This window comes from Leptonychotes weddellii, chromosome 2, assembly GCF_054177405.1.
Source record: "Leptonychotes weddellii isolate Sample4059 chromosome 2, ASM5417740v2, whole genome shotgun sequence".
NCBI classification, from domain to species: Eukaryota; Metazoa; Chordata; class Mammalia; order Carnivora; family Phocidae; genus Leptonychotes; species Leptonychotes weddellii.
The window spans coordinates 18,524,313-18,541,561 of NC_138370.1; the positions used below are offsets into that span (position 1 = coordinate 18,524,313).

The window sequence follows — 17,249 nt, forward strand, 5'->3', positions numbered from 1 at the left end:
GTAGTGTAAGTTCTGGGTTTATGATACCTTCTGCTTGTTTTGTTTTACTTTTTTTTCTTCTCAAGAATGCTTTGGCTATTTTTGGTCTTCTGCGGTTCCATATAAATTTTACAATTACTTGTTTGAATTTTGTTGAAAAATACTGTTGGTATTTTGATAGGGATTGTATTGAATTTCTATATTGCTTTGGCTTTTATGGACATTTTAACAGTGTTCTTCCACTCCATAAGCATAGTATATTTTTCCATTTGTGTGTGTGTGTGTGGTCTTCAAATTTCTTCATCATTGTCTCATAGTTTTCGGAGTATAGGTCTTTCTTTCACCTCTTTGGTTAAACTTATCTCTGGGTATTTTATTCTTTTTCATGCAATTGTAAATGGGGTTGTTTTTAAATTTTCTCTTTCTGCTAGTTCATTATTAGTGTATAGGAATGCAACAGATTTCTGTGTATTAATTTTCTGTCCTTCAACTTTACTGAGTTCATTTATTCTATAGTTTTTGGTGGCCTCTTTAGGGCTTTTTATGAATAGGGTCCTGTCATCTGCAAATAGTGACAGTTTTACTTCTTCCTTACCAATTTGGATGACTTTCTAATTTCTGTAGTTAAGATTTCCAATTCTTTGTTGGATAAATTGGGGATAGTGGACTTATCTTGTTCCTAGAAAATGAAAATCTGTTCAGATTTTCTATTCCTGATTCAATCTTGAAAGATTATACGTTTCTAAGGAACACGTCCTTATCTTATTCCTGATCTCAGAGCAAAAGCTTTCAGCTTTTTACCATTGAGTCATCGAGTATGTTTTTAGCTATGTGTTTTCATATATGAATGACCCGTATTCTGTTATGTTCCCTCTCTTCATATCTGGTTGAGAGGGTTTTATTTCTTCCTTTTTTTTAATTTGAATGGATGTTGAATTTTATTAAATGCCTTTTCTGCATCTATTGAAATGATCACATGAATTTTTTTTTTAATCTTTCATTTCACTAATGTGTTGTATCATGTTGATTGATTTGGGAGGTTGAATTATGCTTGTATCCCTAGAATAAACCCTACTGATTATGGTGAATAATCCTTTTCATATATTGTTAAATTTGTTTTGCTAATATTTTATTAAATTTTAGCATCTATGTTCATCAGGGATATTGGTCTGTAACTTTTTTGTTTGTTTGTCTGGTAGTGTCCTTGTCTGGTTTTGGTATGAGGACAATGCTAGTCTCATAAAATTAAGGTAGAAGCATTGCTTCTCTCTATATATACATACAGGAATAGTTTGACAAGGATACATATTTTTCTTTAAATATTTTATAGAATTTATCTGTGAAGCCATATGATTCTGAACATTTGTTGAGAGTTTTTTGATTGAATTTCATTAGTAGTAATCAGTCTTTTCAGATTTTCTATTTCTTTCCAATTCAGTCCTAGAAGATTTTGTTTCTAGGAATTGACCCATTTCTTCTAGGTTTTCCAATGTGTTGGCATACAATTTGTCATAAGAGTTACTTATAATCCTTTGTATTTCTGTAGTGAGGGTTATAACTTCTCTTTTATTTCTGATTTTGAGTCCTCCTCCACCCGCCCCTTTTTTTGATGACTCTAAGGTTTATTTATCTTTTCAAAGAACTAGCTTTTAGTTTCATTGATTCTGTTTTCTTTAGCAGTCTCTATTCATTTATTTCCACTCTGATTTTTATTATTTCCACTCTAATCTTTTCTTCCTTCTACTAACTTTGGGCTTTGATCTTTTTCTAGTTCCTTTAGGTGCAAGGCTAGACTGTTAAGATTTTTCTTGTTTCTTGAGGTAGGCCTGTATCATTACAAATTCCCCTCTGAGAACTGCTTTTGTTGCATCCCAAAGATTTTGAACTATTGTTTCCATTTTCATTTGCATTCAGGTAATTTTTATTTGCTTCTTTGCTTTCTTTGACCCATTGGTTGTTTAGTAGAATGTTTAGCCTCCACGTGTTTTTCCCCCATTTTTCTTGGAATTCTAGTTTCATAGTGTTGTGGTCAGAAAAGATACTTAATATGATTTCAGTCTCTTGAATTTATTGAAACTTGTTTTGTAGCCTAACGTGTCTATGCTGGAGAATGTTCCATGCACACTTAAAAAGAATGTGTATTCTGCTTTTTGAATAAAATGTTTTGTACTTATCTGTAAATGCCACTGGTTTCCATATTGATTTTCTGTCTGGGTGATCTATTCATTGGTCTAAGTGGGGTGTTAAAGTACTCTTATTATATTACTGTGAATCTCTCTTTACATCTGTTAAGTTTGCTTTATAAATTTAGACACTTCTATGTTGGATGCATAGATATTTACAATTGTTATATCCTCTAGTTGAGTTGGTCCCTTCAGCATTATGTAATGGCCCTCTTTTTCTCTTGTTACAGTCTGTTTAAAGTCTATTTTGTCTGATATAAGTACTGCTATCTCATTTTTTATTTTTTGCTTCCATTTGCATGGACTATTTTTTCCATTCCTTCACTTTCAGTCTGTATGTTTAGTACTAAAGTGAGTCTTTTTTAACAGCATATAGTTTTTTTTTTTTTATCCTTTCATGCACCCTATGTCATTAAATGTAAATGGACTTAATGCTTCAAAGTAATTATAGGTAGCTATGTACCTATTGCCATTTTGATAATTGTTTCTGGTTGTTTTTATTGTCAACTGTTCTTTCTTCTCTAGCTCTCTTCTCTTGTGATTTGATGCCTTTAGTGTTATGCTTAATTCCTTTTTCTTTATTTTTCTGTGTGTCTATTATAGATTTTTAGTTTGTGCTTAACATGAGGTTAGTAAATAACTTCCTATATTAAGTTGATCAGTTGGCTTTGAACATACTCTAAAAGGCTATATTTTTACTCCCTGCCCCCTGCCATGTTTTATGTATATAACATATTTTACATCTATTTTGTGTATCTCTTTACTAATTTTTGTAGAGATAATTGGTTTTACTACTTTTGTCTTTTAACCTTTATACTAGTTTTGTAAGTATTTGATGTACTACCTTTACTGTATATTTACTTTTACCAATGACATTTTTTTCTTTCACAATTTTCTTCTGGTTATGGCCTCCCCCCCCCCACACTGAAAGAAGTCCCTTTAACATTTCTTGTAAAGCCAGTTTAGTGGTGATGAACACCTTTAACTTTTGTCTTGGAAATTCTTTCTCTCCTCCAACTCTGAATGATAATCTTGCTGGGTAGAATATTTTTGGTTGTATGCTTTTTTCTTTCAGCACTTTGAATATATCATGCCACTCCTTTCTGGACTTCAAGGTTTCTGCTGAAAAATGAGTTGATAGCCTTATAGGGTTTCCACTGTCTGTAACTATTTGCTTTTCTCTTTTAGCTTTTAAGATACTCTTTATTAATTTTTGACTTTATTATGTGTCTTGGTATGGACTGCTTTATGTTCATATTGTTTGAAGCTCTGTGGTTCCTGGAGCTGGATGCCTGATCCCTCCTGTTAGGGAAATTTTCTTCAAATAAATTTTTTGCCACTTTCTTTTTCTCTCTTTTTGGATCTCTTAATGCAAATATTAGTACACCTGATGTTGTTGCCGAGATCGCTTAACATATCCTCATTTTTAAACTTCTTTTTTCTTGCTGTTCAGGTTGGGTTCTTTCCATTATCCTGTGTTCCACATCACTGTATGTTTTTCTGCATCCTCTAATCTGCTGTTGATTCCCTCTAGCATATTTTTCATTTGTTATTGTATTCTTCAGCTCTGAATGGTTTTTGTATGTTCTTTTTGTTGTTCTCACCGAGTAATTCATTCTTCTCTCCAGTCTAGTGAGTATCTTTACGACCATTACTTTGAACTCTTTATCAGATAGATTGTTTATTTCTGTTTCATTTAGTATTTTTTGGAGTTTTTTGCCTTGTTCTTTTGTTTGGAACATAATCTTATTTTGTCTGTCTCTGTTTCTGTGCTTTAAGGAAGTGAGCTATGTTTTCTGGTCTTGAAGGAGTGGCCTTATGTAGAAGGCATCCTGTAGGGCCCTTCCTACTGTGACTGGGTCACAATGCTGTGGAAGTGTTGGTGAATGGGGTTGGCTTCCCCTTCGCCAGGGCAAGAGTTGCTCTCAAGGAGTGCTGGTCCTGGCTGGGGCTGCCTGCCAGGTGTAGTGGGGTGGTAGTTGCTTTTGGGAAAATGCCAGTCCTGACTGCATTTAGGTGGAGTTAAGCCCCACTGAGTTGCAGAGGTCCCAGAGTTAAGCCCTGCTAGTTGTTAGGAGGCTCACCTTCCTGGTGCAGGTCCCCAGGGCTGGGGGTGTCCCATATGGGACTTGATCCCTTTGTTCCTCATGGATGACCTTCATACCTCTACTATCCCTCCTGCTTGTGGGTTCCCACTGTGTCTCTGTTTTCTGTCATTTTCACTATGTCACTTTCAGAGAGTTGCATTATATGTAGGTCATGCCTTGATTTGTCTGTAAGAAGAGGTGAGCTCAGGATCCTCCCCCAATACCATTTTCCTGAAATATCTTTATAGAACTTTTTGATAACCCTTTTTATTTCTGTAGGATAGGTGTTAATTTTCATTCCTACTTTCCATTCTAACTTTAGAAGTTTGAGAACTATTTTGTTTTTATTAGTGTAGCTGAAGGTTTCTCAATTTTGTTGCTTTTTCCAAAGACCCAACTTTTGCTTTGATTGACTTTTTCTCTTCTCTATTCTTTATCATATTTATTTCTCCTCTAATCCTTATTATTGCCTTCATTCTGCTGCCTTTGGGTTTAGATTGCTTTTCCTTTTCCAGGTCCTTAAGGCATAAAGTTAGGGTATTGATTTGAGATTTATTTTGGTATATAATTTTATATAGTTATATCATACTTTAAAAATCCTTCACAGATCTCTGCTTTTAGTTGGAATGTTTAGTGCATTTATAAAGAAATTACTGATAGGGACTTCTGTCATTCTACAACTTGTTTTCTATATGTGATATATATTTACTCAATTCTTCCATTACTACTCTGTGGTTTATATTAAATTTATAACAGTCTAGTTGGAATAGCAGCTTACATTCAACAATATACAAGAACTGCTCCTCTACAATTCTAGCCATTTGCTTTTTATGAGATTATTGTCAAATTACATTTCATGCACTGTGTCTGATTTGTGTGTTCTGTTGAGTCCCTCTAGCAAATTTTTCAATTATGGTTTTTCAGTTTTAGAATTGGTATTTGACTCCTTTTATAATTTCTATTTCTTTGTTGATATTTTCTATTTGGTGATGCATTGTTCATTTGTTTCCTTCAGTTCCTTTGTCTATGGTTTAGTTCTTTGAATACATTAAAGACTGTTAAAGTTTTTAGCAAGCGAATTTCTGCTTTAAGGACAGTGTTAACCTCTTTCCTCTTTCTTTGTATGCTTTTTAGTTTCTCTGTATGCTTTTTTTCAAACTGGTCATTCTAAATATTCCAATGTAGCAACTCTGGAAATTGGATTCTGCTCCCTCTCTAGAATTAGTTTTGTTGCTTGATCTAAGTTGTAGTTATTTAGTGAATTTTCAAAGCTATTTTTATAAAAATAGTGTTCCTTGTCATGTGTGGTCTCTGAAGTTTGTATTTAATTAGTGGTCAGCTAGCGGTTTGACAGAGCTGTCCTTAAGTGCCTGCAGACAAAAGAAAGAAAAAGAAATAAAAGAAACTAGTTCCCTGGGCTTTGCAGATTGACTTTGTTGGGTCACGCCATCAGTACTTATCCAGGGATTTAGAACTATGCTCTAGCCTTCACAAGTCTTACTTGGGCTGGGTGTAAACATCATTAAGAAGTAAAAGCCTAGGGTCTTCTCAGATCTTTTCTGAGGATGTATACTGATCTGGGTTTTGGCATGTGGCAGCTTTTCAAAGCCTTTATTCCCCAAAGTACTGCACTCTCCAGCTCTTCCTTTCATTCAGGCCTCAGCCATGTGTCTATTGTCTGTCACAACTCTTAACTCTTGCCTTAGGCAGGACAAGTTCATTTCCTTTTCAGTATTTTGGAGAAACACACTCTTGTAGCAACACCCTGAGAAACTTCTGAGTTAGGTGAAACAAAGGTGAACCCCTTGCTTGAATTCTCCCAGTAGCCCCCAGGTCAAAATAAACACTATTCCTTGGGAACAGGAGCATTCTGCCTCCTGTAGAATCAGGTCCCTATACCAGTTACAGGCTGCAATTTTTCATCCTCCTCCACTACTGACTGGGGAGGAGGATGAAGAAAGACTAATATAAATGCTATTAAGCTATCCATCTGAGTTTCAGTCATTTTTTGTTTAAGCTTTCATTTGATTTATGTTACATTATCTTCCAGACTTTGAACAATATTGAGTGACAGTTTCTGCCAGTCTTTCTAGTGTTTCTGTGGAATGGATGGGTCCTTAGAGTTCCTCATTCTGCCATTTTCATTGCCTATAAGCATGCATAATTTTTAGTGGAAACAGACACACCAACATTTGGCTGAATGTGACCTGATTTTTCCTATTATAGTCTGAATGTGTGATGCTTTATTAAAACTTAGTGAATACTTACACTGTTAGTTATATGATAAAAACATTGCATATATATTTCAGACATAAGTAGGTAAAAAAAAGGAGTATAGAAAAATTCATAAATGACACATACTCATGAATCGTATAAGGGAATTGAGGGGCTAGCATGAACACACTTGTATCCTTGTAGTGTGACTACTATGCTCACCCTTTTCCCACTATTAGAAAAAATACTATCAGAACAATAATTAGTTTGACCCAATACAGGTTCTTGCTAGAATATGAAAATCCTCTTGTTTTAATATTTTAAATGGAATGTTAATGAGCTCTTAGGAACATTGTCTCCAAAAGTCCATTCAAATGTTTTGTTGCTAGATGCTCTAGTTAATGTTTGCCTTTATTACCAGTACTTCTTAAAACACCATGTTTACTGTCTTTGATCTCAAAATAATATGTCATGCCTTATTTAGAAATAACTACTCCCTTCATGTACCCTTAGGGAGGTTCTGTGGTTACAAGATCTAATCTCCCCAAATCACCATGTTTGCTGAATTGTTAATTGACAAAGGATATTACTTTATACACAAAAGAAAATTATAGTAAACACACAACACTATTGGGCTTACTCATGTGGATATCTGATGCAAGGAACAGTATGCTGAGCAAAATGCAACATTTTATTCATCAGACGTTGTTAGAAATTAAACTCCTTTAGATGGAATTTTATGTTAAGATTTTCTCCTCTAAGTAGGAAAGCAATTCTTTTTATTCTAACTGAAGACCATTCAACATATAATCAGTATTTAAGGGAGCCTTCAATACAGTGAATCTGGTTGAAAAGTGACATTGGAGGATACAGCATACCAGGTAAGAATTAATTTTTCAATTTAATTTGTTTGGCAAAGGTAAAGATAGCCTATATTACATATGTGATTTTCCATATGCTAAATTCTGAAAGGAAACTACATTTGAACCACTCTTTGTAGTTTTGCCTATAGCACTTTCCAGAACAACTTGTCTTGAGGCAGTTTATTTCCCTCTAGAATCACTTCCCTAATGCAACAACAGTCTATAGAAAAGTGACAGCTCTCTAGCTGTAAAATGCTAAAAGACTGTTTTTGTTGTAGGCATATAATTACTGAGAGGAAATTATATAATATAGGCTATAAAACTTTTACTAATCTGGAATAGGGACGTTCTCCTTACCTTGGTCATTGTCTGACTTTGGTCGTGACTGAACACTATATTAAAGCTTTATAGACAAACGAAATGTATGTTGTTTAATAACAACTTTGAGCCTTAAGGGGACAAACAAAAATAATTATAATAAAGATATGTTTACACGTAAAATTTGGTCTCAGACTCCAATTGTAATACCTGTTCTGAATGAACCTTAGAAAATGTAAAAATACTCAATGGATTTACATTTACAGGTCAAGTGCTACCTAGGGATAGGCATTAAACAAATGATCATGATCACTTAATGCTTTTCCATAAATGTCATTCCAGTACTAAATTTATCACACTTTGAACAGGAACTAGGGGACTTAATGTGCTTTTTAATAATAGATTTGGGAATATGTGGTAAGGTGAACATAGTTCTGAGTTATTATGCAATTTTCACTGAATATCCTGTTTTGACAAGATAACTTATTGCTAGCACACATATTGCCCTGGAACTTAGCTTCATATACCCTTGCAGGATTTATATTTCCCATTCTTTCTTTATTGAATTTCATAAAGGTATGAAATAAGTAAATTCAGTAGATGTGCTCTTGGTTCCTGTTGAGACTGTATACCTGAAACTCCTAACTAACAAAGTTCTCCGTGTTCTATTATTTAGATTTTAATGAAAATTAGATAACAAAACCTTAAGAAAAAGGAAAAAAGTTTATTGAACTGACTGCATTTTTAAATTATTCTTCAGCACCACAGAAAATAAAAATTCAGGTTTCAGAGTTTGAAAGCCCAGTTAGAAGCTCTATTTTTCTATTCTTTTTGGCTTTCAGCTTCTAATACTTCTGTAAATCAGACAAAATTTATATTTCCCGTCTAATTTACAGGGTTGTTGTAAAGAAAAAAGATAACATTTGCAAAAGTGCTTTATAAACTAAAAGAGGATATGCAAACATAAGAATGATTAGACTCCTATACTTGGTTTTCGAGAAAGCTTCACTGACTCATTCATGTATAGGATAATTTTCATCTGGATTCAGGGAATGAAGTTTTGATGGCAAACTTTTTCCATATAACACACGGGGGAAATGGCCATCATGGGTTAGTTTTGCAGTTACAAGTCTGGATTCCTGGGTGACTCTTCTAAAGTTAGAGAGGAATTAATTTCTAGTTTTGGTGTGTTGCTTCTATCACCTGATGCTTTCAAGCTTATTGATTTAGTCCTGTTTGCTTTAAAATTTATGTTCTGGGAAAACCTCCATTTCCCAGGTTAGGCTTCCAAGTTGCAGGCACTATTCATCCAGCTCCCTCTTTATCTAATTGTGATTAATAAGAACAAAACATCTGTAACCATACACACATCCTTTATACTGAAATAACAATGAGTATAATTTTTCAGTACGTGACATATCATGCATATACCTTATCTCTGTACAACCTTAAGGATTCTTTAACATATATTTCATAGTTTTCCCTTACTAACATTGTGGTTTTCTTTACTAATGAGTGAACAGTTCTAACACATGAATTCGTAATTACATTGTCATTTATTTCAGTCCTATAGCATATACTGAATATAATATGCTTGAAAACACTTCAGTATTTCCTTTGTTCTTTCCAGTGCTAATATGAAATTTAACCATCCACTTCTATAAATTAAATTCACTAGGAAAACACATTTCAAAAATTATACAAGAATAAGCTAGAATTATCACAACATGGAAATGAACTCAAGAATTCAAACTATATCTCAGGAGCACTTTATCTTCATGGTAAACATTCACTTTATGCAAATCCCACTTGGCTTCATTTAATTAAAAAGCTGAAAAAGAAAGAAAATTGTATGCTGAAAATAAGGAAAACACAATATACTTTTTATTCACTCTAAAATAGTACATGTAAATAGCATATAAAAATGTCATAATTATATTCATCCCATTCTAATTTTTTATCAGGGCAATTTCTCTGAACTAGTTCTTGGAATGGGGTCAACACTTGTGAGAATAGGCCAGGGCTGGGAGAGGATGCTGATAAGAACTTGAACTAGCAGTGTTTAAGTTTGGGTAAAATACCCTATTTCTTTCTGTGAGCCACTTTCATTGTTGCTTAGAGCAGTAGTTAAACCAGCATTTAAACTGGTAATGTAAGTAAGAGGAACAAAAAGTGTAGGTTAAAACAAAGATTTGAAGTGGGTCATTTCAATGTCTTAAAAAGAATCTTCAATCTATAATTCATTCATTTACATAAAATAACTAAACGCTTGATGTTTTTTAATGAAATTTATAGCTGAAATATATTGTACAACCAAAAAGAATGTATTTATGAATTGAGTGTCATTAGATTCTGAGTACATAAATAGCTGTACATAGTTGCTTGTACAGATAGAAATAAGTAAAAGGGAGCTATTTTTTTTAACTTCCCTAAGCAAAGTTTTAATCTATGAACAGAAATATAAGTTGTAAGATGGTAAGTCAATTTAAATAACATTTACTAAGTTTCTGCTTGATATTTTTACCTTTTTTCTAACACGTGGCAAGGTTTTTTGTTTTTTGTCTTGACAATACAACTTTGCAGGACAACCAGAGACAAACCATGTTTTAACCAAATATTAAAACAAAAATGAAATTAATTGTTGCTATAGTGGGAAAGCCACGTAGTTGGAAAACTGTTTAGTTTCTTAAGTTTAACATCTGGATGTTTAAATCCTAATATCCTAGGGATATATTTCTTTGTCTTTCTGAACCTCGGTTTCCTCATTAGTGAAAAGAATGTTTGGTTGGTTGATCTCCAAAGTTCTTTACAGTGCTCGTATTTTATCAACCTAGTGACCCTAGTGACACTATGTGCTCAAACACGTATTTAATAATACTTAAAATGTTATATAATATAAAATAAAAATAAATATAATACAAAATTATAAAATAAAAAGGCTATACAAACTAAAATAAGTACTCCATTTCTGAGGAATTATTAAAGGCTAGAAACCACGTGCTGATCCCTCAATGCAATAAGACCTTGCTTCTATTTTTCAAAATAACTAGTTATGACTGCGATCCTGTAAGGGTAACCATCTTCATGAAGAAGAGTGTCAGCAGGGAAACTTGCTCAGAGCGGTAAGCAGTGGCTGCTAGTCAATCCAAATAATCCCTAACACTGATGGCAGTGCGCAGAGATGTGTCCTTTGTAGATGAACTCTGGCATTTCCTGCCTTTAAGTTCCCCTAAAGATTAAAGACTAAGTGAAGAATGAGGGTTAATGATGAAAAGAAAACTTGATCATAAAATACTTAAAGTTGAAAAAATTATGACTTAAGAAAACTGAGAATTTGTAGGGTTTATTTATTTTTTAACTGGTCTAAACATTTCCAGCTGTGTGCATTAAAGATCACCTTTTATCACTGCTAAAAATACTATACCATAAAAGCAAAAACAGTAATGTGACCCTTACGATTATTTTATACTTCCTAACTTTATAGCCCTAGAAAAGTCCAAAAGATTCTGATTTTTAGATGTTGTTAAATTCACAAAATAAAAGGATCTCTGTATCTTATTATTAAAATAAACGAAGAATCCTTAGTTACCACACTATTGGTTCACACTAGGGATTTTTCCCAAACTAAAATACTTATTTTTTCTAAAAAAAGCTGTTAAGACAATCTTTTGTTTACATTTTATTATGCAATGACAAATACGTATTTTATCTTGAACGCGATCCTATTGTCTTACAATAAAGGATAAGTTTAACAGACTACCTGTTCTTTTATATTTAAAATCTTTTTCATAAAAAGTTAAAAACTTACAAGTGTTTGTTCAAGACATTGGAAAGATCGAAGTGTGTCAAAAATGTTTGTTAAAATCTTTCTTAGAAAAGCATAAACTATTATTCTCTAGGTAATCATTCAGTATTAATATTAAACATCCAAGGTATATTCCAGTATGAGTGTTTTATATGGATTTCATCACTCGAGATTAGTCCCTCATTCCTATTTGTCAGGTTCTGACGTGATTTTTTCTTTTCACATTTACCTGTCTAGTAATTTTGATGTATAATGTAACAGTTCTCCTATATTTATGTTTCTAATAGTGCTTGGATAGTATCTTTCCTAGTAATGCTTATTGTAAAAATGTTTAAAAATACTTTTATAACATGGAAACTGTTGAATACCAAAACCCAAATATACTCCTCTTTCTTGGAATGTATTTTTCAGTGTTGTGGTTGGGTTCTTCAGAGCGGGAGCAGCTGCCCTGGGTACCACCACCAACTTCTGCCTGGACTCCCCTCTACCCTCTGTCATGAATGATTCTCTTCACAGGTCATGGTAGTGTGTACATGTGTTAACACTGACTACTGTAGCTAGCTTAATTTGAAGTGACTGGTCAACTGACTCAAGCAGCAACAGAAGATGGGAGGCTACATGTCAAGTCTAGAGACTTGTACACAGAAAGATGAGAGAGCAGACTAGAACCAGCATGAATATGCCCCAGAAACTCCCTCTTTTTCTAGCTTGAAGGGATGCAACTATTCCCTTCTGGTCTGTGTAATTTGATTACCGCTTGAAAGTACATCAGGGATGCAGACAGGCATTGTGTATACAAAGAAGGAATGGGATGAAGATCTCCAAAAACTTGCAAGTTTGGTTCTTTCCTAATTATTCCCTCATACTAACATTCAGGATTTACATAAAAATGTGGTCCTTGACTTGCAGAAAAGTGATGTTCCAAAAGTTTGTAGCAAGGTTATTATTTGAAATTCCAAGTAAGTTTTTCTAGAGAAACATTATTTAAAATGGTAATTATTTTCTCAAAGTTGAGGCAAAAAATGTCTGTCTCAATCAGTATTCAGCAAAGATTTATTGCCCATTTATTGTGTATAAGAATATTGTGTATAGAAGGGTATTGTAAGACATGTAATGACTAAAAGTCATGGCCATTAGGTTTCTTACCTAAAGGAGAGTAAGACCTGGACACAATTAAGTATAACACAGACATACTTGATATGATGGCAAGTCCAAGTGTTACAGGAATTGAAAAACAAAGCAAAACTCTGACTTTGAAAACAAGTTAAATGAAAAGATAGTAGCCTAGGCTACAGGAATGAAGAAAGGTGCCAAAGATTGAAAATAACAGTGTGTTAGGTTCAGTATGGGGAGTATATTCAGTATGAGGAGTCCATACACTTTCTGTAAAAGGCCAGGAAGTGAATACACACTGTGGGCTGTAAGTCTCTGTTGAAACCACTCAACTAAGCTGTTGTAGAATGAGAAAAAACCTCTGGATTTGGTCACTGGGTGGTCACTGGAGACCCGTATTATATGTAAAGCATGTTTATTCCTTTTTTCTTCCTGTGAAAAATCTAAGTAGGCATGAAATAATGGCTTGCATTTTGTTTTTACTTACCTTAAACTATCTGTTGTTGGTGTTTAAAAAAAAAACAGTGTGTCCACAGTGCTCTTAAATGAATTCTGTCCAACTGGGAGCTGGTTAAATTCTCTGAGCTCTTCAGATGGACAGAATTTTCTTGTGTACTGTACTTCCTATTCTCTGACTGGGGAAGAGCCAGGGAGACCTAATGGAGACATGACACTCTGTCTTACAGAAATCATTTATATGATTAAGGGGCAGTTACTCAGATTTCATTCTGGTATTGAAAAGAAAGTGTGGAAGGGAGGAAAAGCCTCGCTTCTTTACTCAGAGCATGGATCGTCCACTGGTTGAACTGTTCAATTGGCCTTGCAGTTAGTGGAACTCAATGATTCACTGTTGTTAGGGTTTTCTTAACCTTTATTTTATATTCATAAATGTGCTAAGGGGATGCAAGAGAGAAGTACATTATGGCTGTTAGCCAGTCCTCCTTAGCCTGCTTCTCTGCTTCGTAATAGAAGATTACTGAACCCAGAAAAATTTTCAAGTCTGAAGTCAGCAATCCAAAAAAAGGCCTAGAGAAATTGAAGGCTTCATGAGGAGAACAGAACACGATCTTTGGGATGCAAACCTTTCTAGATCTATGGTTACACAGGGCAACAACAGTTAAGTCTCACTACTGCTAAGGCCACTTCTCCACGCAGCCTAAACTGAGAGACTTAGTAACAGCTTTCATAGCATGGTTATTAATAATTAGGCATGATCAGGAAGGTGGATACTATGTCTGGGGGAAAAAGAATAATAAAGCTAGTGTGTGGAATAAGGTTGGGGGATAGGTGAAGAAGAAAAATGTCTTTTAGACCACAGGAGCTGCCTATGTTTTTACTGTTTTCAATCGGTTGCTGAATGGTGGAGTTTCTGTCAAAGTACAAAAGTTGCATTTTCAAGATGGAACTCACCCTCTAGGAGCTATTTTGTGCATGTCTGTTCAGACCGTGTGTTGTGAGGCTGGAGGGGTTGGAACGAGCAGTACAAAATGTAAAAGAAAAGCAAAAAACAATTTTCTACAGAAATTATTTTCTTTCATATAGAGGTTCCTACTATCTAGTTATGAAATTACCAAGTGCTGATTAAAAATCTTAGGACATACTTAAAAGATTTGTATCTTGTCTTACTATCTTGGAAATTAAAATTTATACTGTTTGTTAGTGGAAAGAGAGACGTGACTACATTTGTCCTAGGCAGAATGAAATGTATTTTTGTCATTTGTTTTAGTTCTGCTTTCCTCCCTAAAGTTCTAAGAGAAGTAACTAAATGAAATTATATTTTGTTTGGAGTGGAGCGCCTATGCATATATGGGAGTATTTTAAAAACCTACTGTTTGTCAAATGGTTAATTCCACGGGTCAAAGTCTATTGCAGACACCTGTACCTGAGGGCTTATCTCTACAGCGAAGTACAACAGCCTAAGACTGGAATGTAGGGTCTCACAGTTAAAAGTTATCTTACATCTGTAAAACAATAGTTTGCTACAACTTGTCTTACGTATGAGAGAAATATTATGGTCTTTATTTGAAAGATGAGGAAAACTGAGGCTCAGAGAAGATTAAAAGACTTGCCTGAGGTTATAGTTTTAAAGTGCCATGGTCCAAATCACATCTTCTCACTCAAAGTCCAGATCACTTTCCAATACACCACAGTGAAATACAACAATATGGAAAAAATAGTCCTTAAGATTCAATTTCCATTTGCAAAATATTATTACAAGATTTAGCACTGTATTCCTTATCTAGATAAGATAGGGGCCAGACAATGGTGCCTTTAGAGCATTCCAGCTCTTCTCCGAATCCTCTCTAAATCTTCGGTCCTTTATGTCATTCTTCAAAGCTGGAACTCAGCAGGAGAAAGACAATCCCAGTGAAATTCTTATCAGTGATAGGTATTGTGGGTTGATCACCACATTATTTCGATATTATTTTTCTATTTGTACAGTTCAAGATTATATTTAATATTTTCTCTACAGATGAAAGATATACATGTAAGATATAGAAATGAATGTGAGATTGCTATACTGTATACCCTGGGATTTTTTATGCCTTGCTATGCTTGTTCACTATCATACTTTCCTCAAAATTCATATGAATGTCTCTCATTTCTAGCTGTTATTCTGTACTTTCCATTAGTGAATGTCATTCCTTTTTTTTTTTTTTTTGGTTATTCATTATCTCTCAAAATAGCCAAAGACATCAGGAATTAAAAGTATTTTTTTAAAGACAATAGAAGATAGTTTCTATGTCCATTATAAGCTTAATTAAAATATATTTTTATTATTTGATGCCAGCCAGCTAAGACTCAATCTGAGTTTGCAGTAAGTATCTTTGTAGCTCCAGTTTCTGGAATAATTATCTTTCCACACAGCACACATCCCTTTAGGTGTGTGGAATAACCTGACCACCCCACGAGGTGGAGTTGTACAATGTGGTAAACCAGTACTCTTCTTTTCACTGTTTCTATCTTAATGGTTCCTGTTGCATTTAGATAATAAAGAAAAAATGTTTCTGAGTTAAATAGTAAATTAATATGATGAGCACCTACTATGCGCACAGCACTTTGCAGATACAAAAAGGTATTTTCAAAGACACTTCTCTAAAATATATCACGATATTACAGAATGAACATGACTTTAATATATAAAATGGTTATGTATGAATACTTAATGAACAATGTAATGAAGTAAAGTGCTGAACAAAAATGTAATGAAGATGCTGAAGTTGAAGGGCTTGTACAGGTTAAGAAGGAGGTGAAGTAAATATTTAGTGAGATCCCCACTACATTTCAGGCATTACAAAGTGATCATGTAACTTATCCCCACAGAATTCTGAGCTAGGTCTTATACCAAGTTTACAAATGAAGAAAGAAGCTCAATAAAGTTAAATATTTTGGCAAAAGATAGAGAAATAATATGAGACAAACCTAACAACTGAGCCTGTCTCCAACCCCGTAAAAAAACTAAAGCATGATTTTCCAAATGAAGAAAAATGAGACCCAGAACTTAGTAACTAACTCCAAGTCCCAAAGTTAGTGGAGAGGATCTAAAATTCAAACAAAGATTTGTGTGAGTGTAGAGGTAGAGCTCTTAATTACAAAATTATATATTGAACTTGAACTCAGCTCTTCTGATTGTAAATATTATTTTTCCATTCTGCTACTCTATCTTGCTAAGACAACTAAAGAGTTTTATAAATAGGATGCAAAGTGATAGAATAGAGAATGTTTCTTTTCTTTTTTTTTTTTTTTTACTAAAGTAGAGACATGGGTCAGAAGTACTTTTATAGAAATTTTTTGAATTTTTGTAGGTCAAAGTGCATCAGTGGGAAAAAAAAAATGGGAAATTACCCCTAAGTAAAGACTATCATGTATTGCTACTAGCTCTTTGCTTTTCTTTGAAAATGGGATGCACCTAAAGTTAATCTTTATTTAATACACAAAATGAATGCAGTGCTACCACTGGAATAAAAATTTTTTTTTGAACTATGGCTCAGATGGTAATTAGACCAAATTCTTTTTTTTTTTTTTTAAAGATTTTATTTATTTATGACAGAGAGAGACACAGCGAGAGAGGGAACACAAGCAGGGGGAGAGGGAGAGGGAGAAGCAGGCTTCCCGCGGAGCAGGGAGCCCGATGCGGGGCTCGATCCCAGGACCCTGAGATCATGACCTGAGCCGAAGGCAGACGCTTAACGACTGAGCCACCCAGGCGCCCCTAGACCAAATTCCTAATAATGCTGATATTTCACTGGTAGTTTCAAGGGACTGAGGAGCCCAATTAAGTTCATCAAAAGGTTCAGGGACAATCTGTTCTTCACTCAGCTGAACCATGCAAATAGAAAAGTTACTTAATCTTCAGTGTAAAGAAAATTCTACTTAGAAAAGTAAATTAAATATAAATGAGTTTGAAATATTTACATCTATCTGAATTAATGATAATAAGCAGCTAACATTTATTGAGTAATACTATGTGTTATTTACTAATACTTGGCAATGTGTTAAGTAACTTACATGCATTCTCTCATGTAATCCTTACAACAGTCAAATGAAGTATGTAATTTTTTTTTTCCATTTACAAATGAGAAAACCAGTATTTAGAAGAATTAAGTAACTTGTCCAAGGTCACACAGTAACAGATCAGGAGGTGTTTTTGTTTTTGTTTTTTAATCAGGAATTTAAATCCAGCAAG

General features: G+C 34.0%; 1 protein-coding gene across 4 annotated transcripts in view; it reads right to left on the reverse strand.

The window, feature by feature from the left end:
• Window positions 1–8,348: 8,348 nt before the first annotated feature.
• Window positions 8,349–17,249, reverse strand: part of TUSC3 (tumor suppressor candidate 3) — a 106,354-nt gene continuing 97,453 nt past the window's right edge. For 3 of the 4 annotated variants that reach the window (XR_014141179.1, XM_081808204.1, XM_081808193.1), the window contains one exon: window positions 8,349–9,475. Coding sequence is in view for 3 of the 4 variants with exons in the window: in XM_081808193.1 (XP_081664319.1) it covers window positions 9,460–9,475 (16 nt within the window). In the remaining variant the exon portion in view is untranslated. Of the gene's footprint in view, window positions 9,476–14,631; window positions 14,695–17,249 lie in introns of all 4 variants that reach the window. The other variant, XM_081808185.1, reaches the window with a different exon arrangement.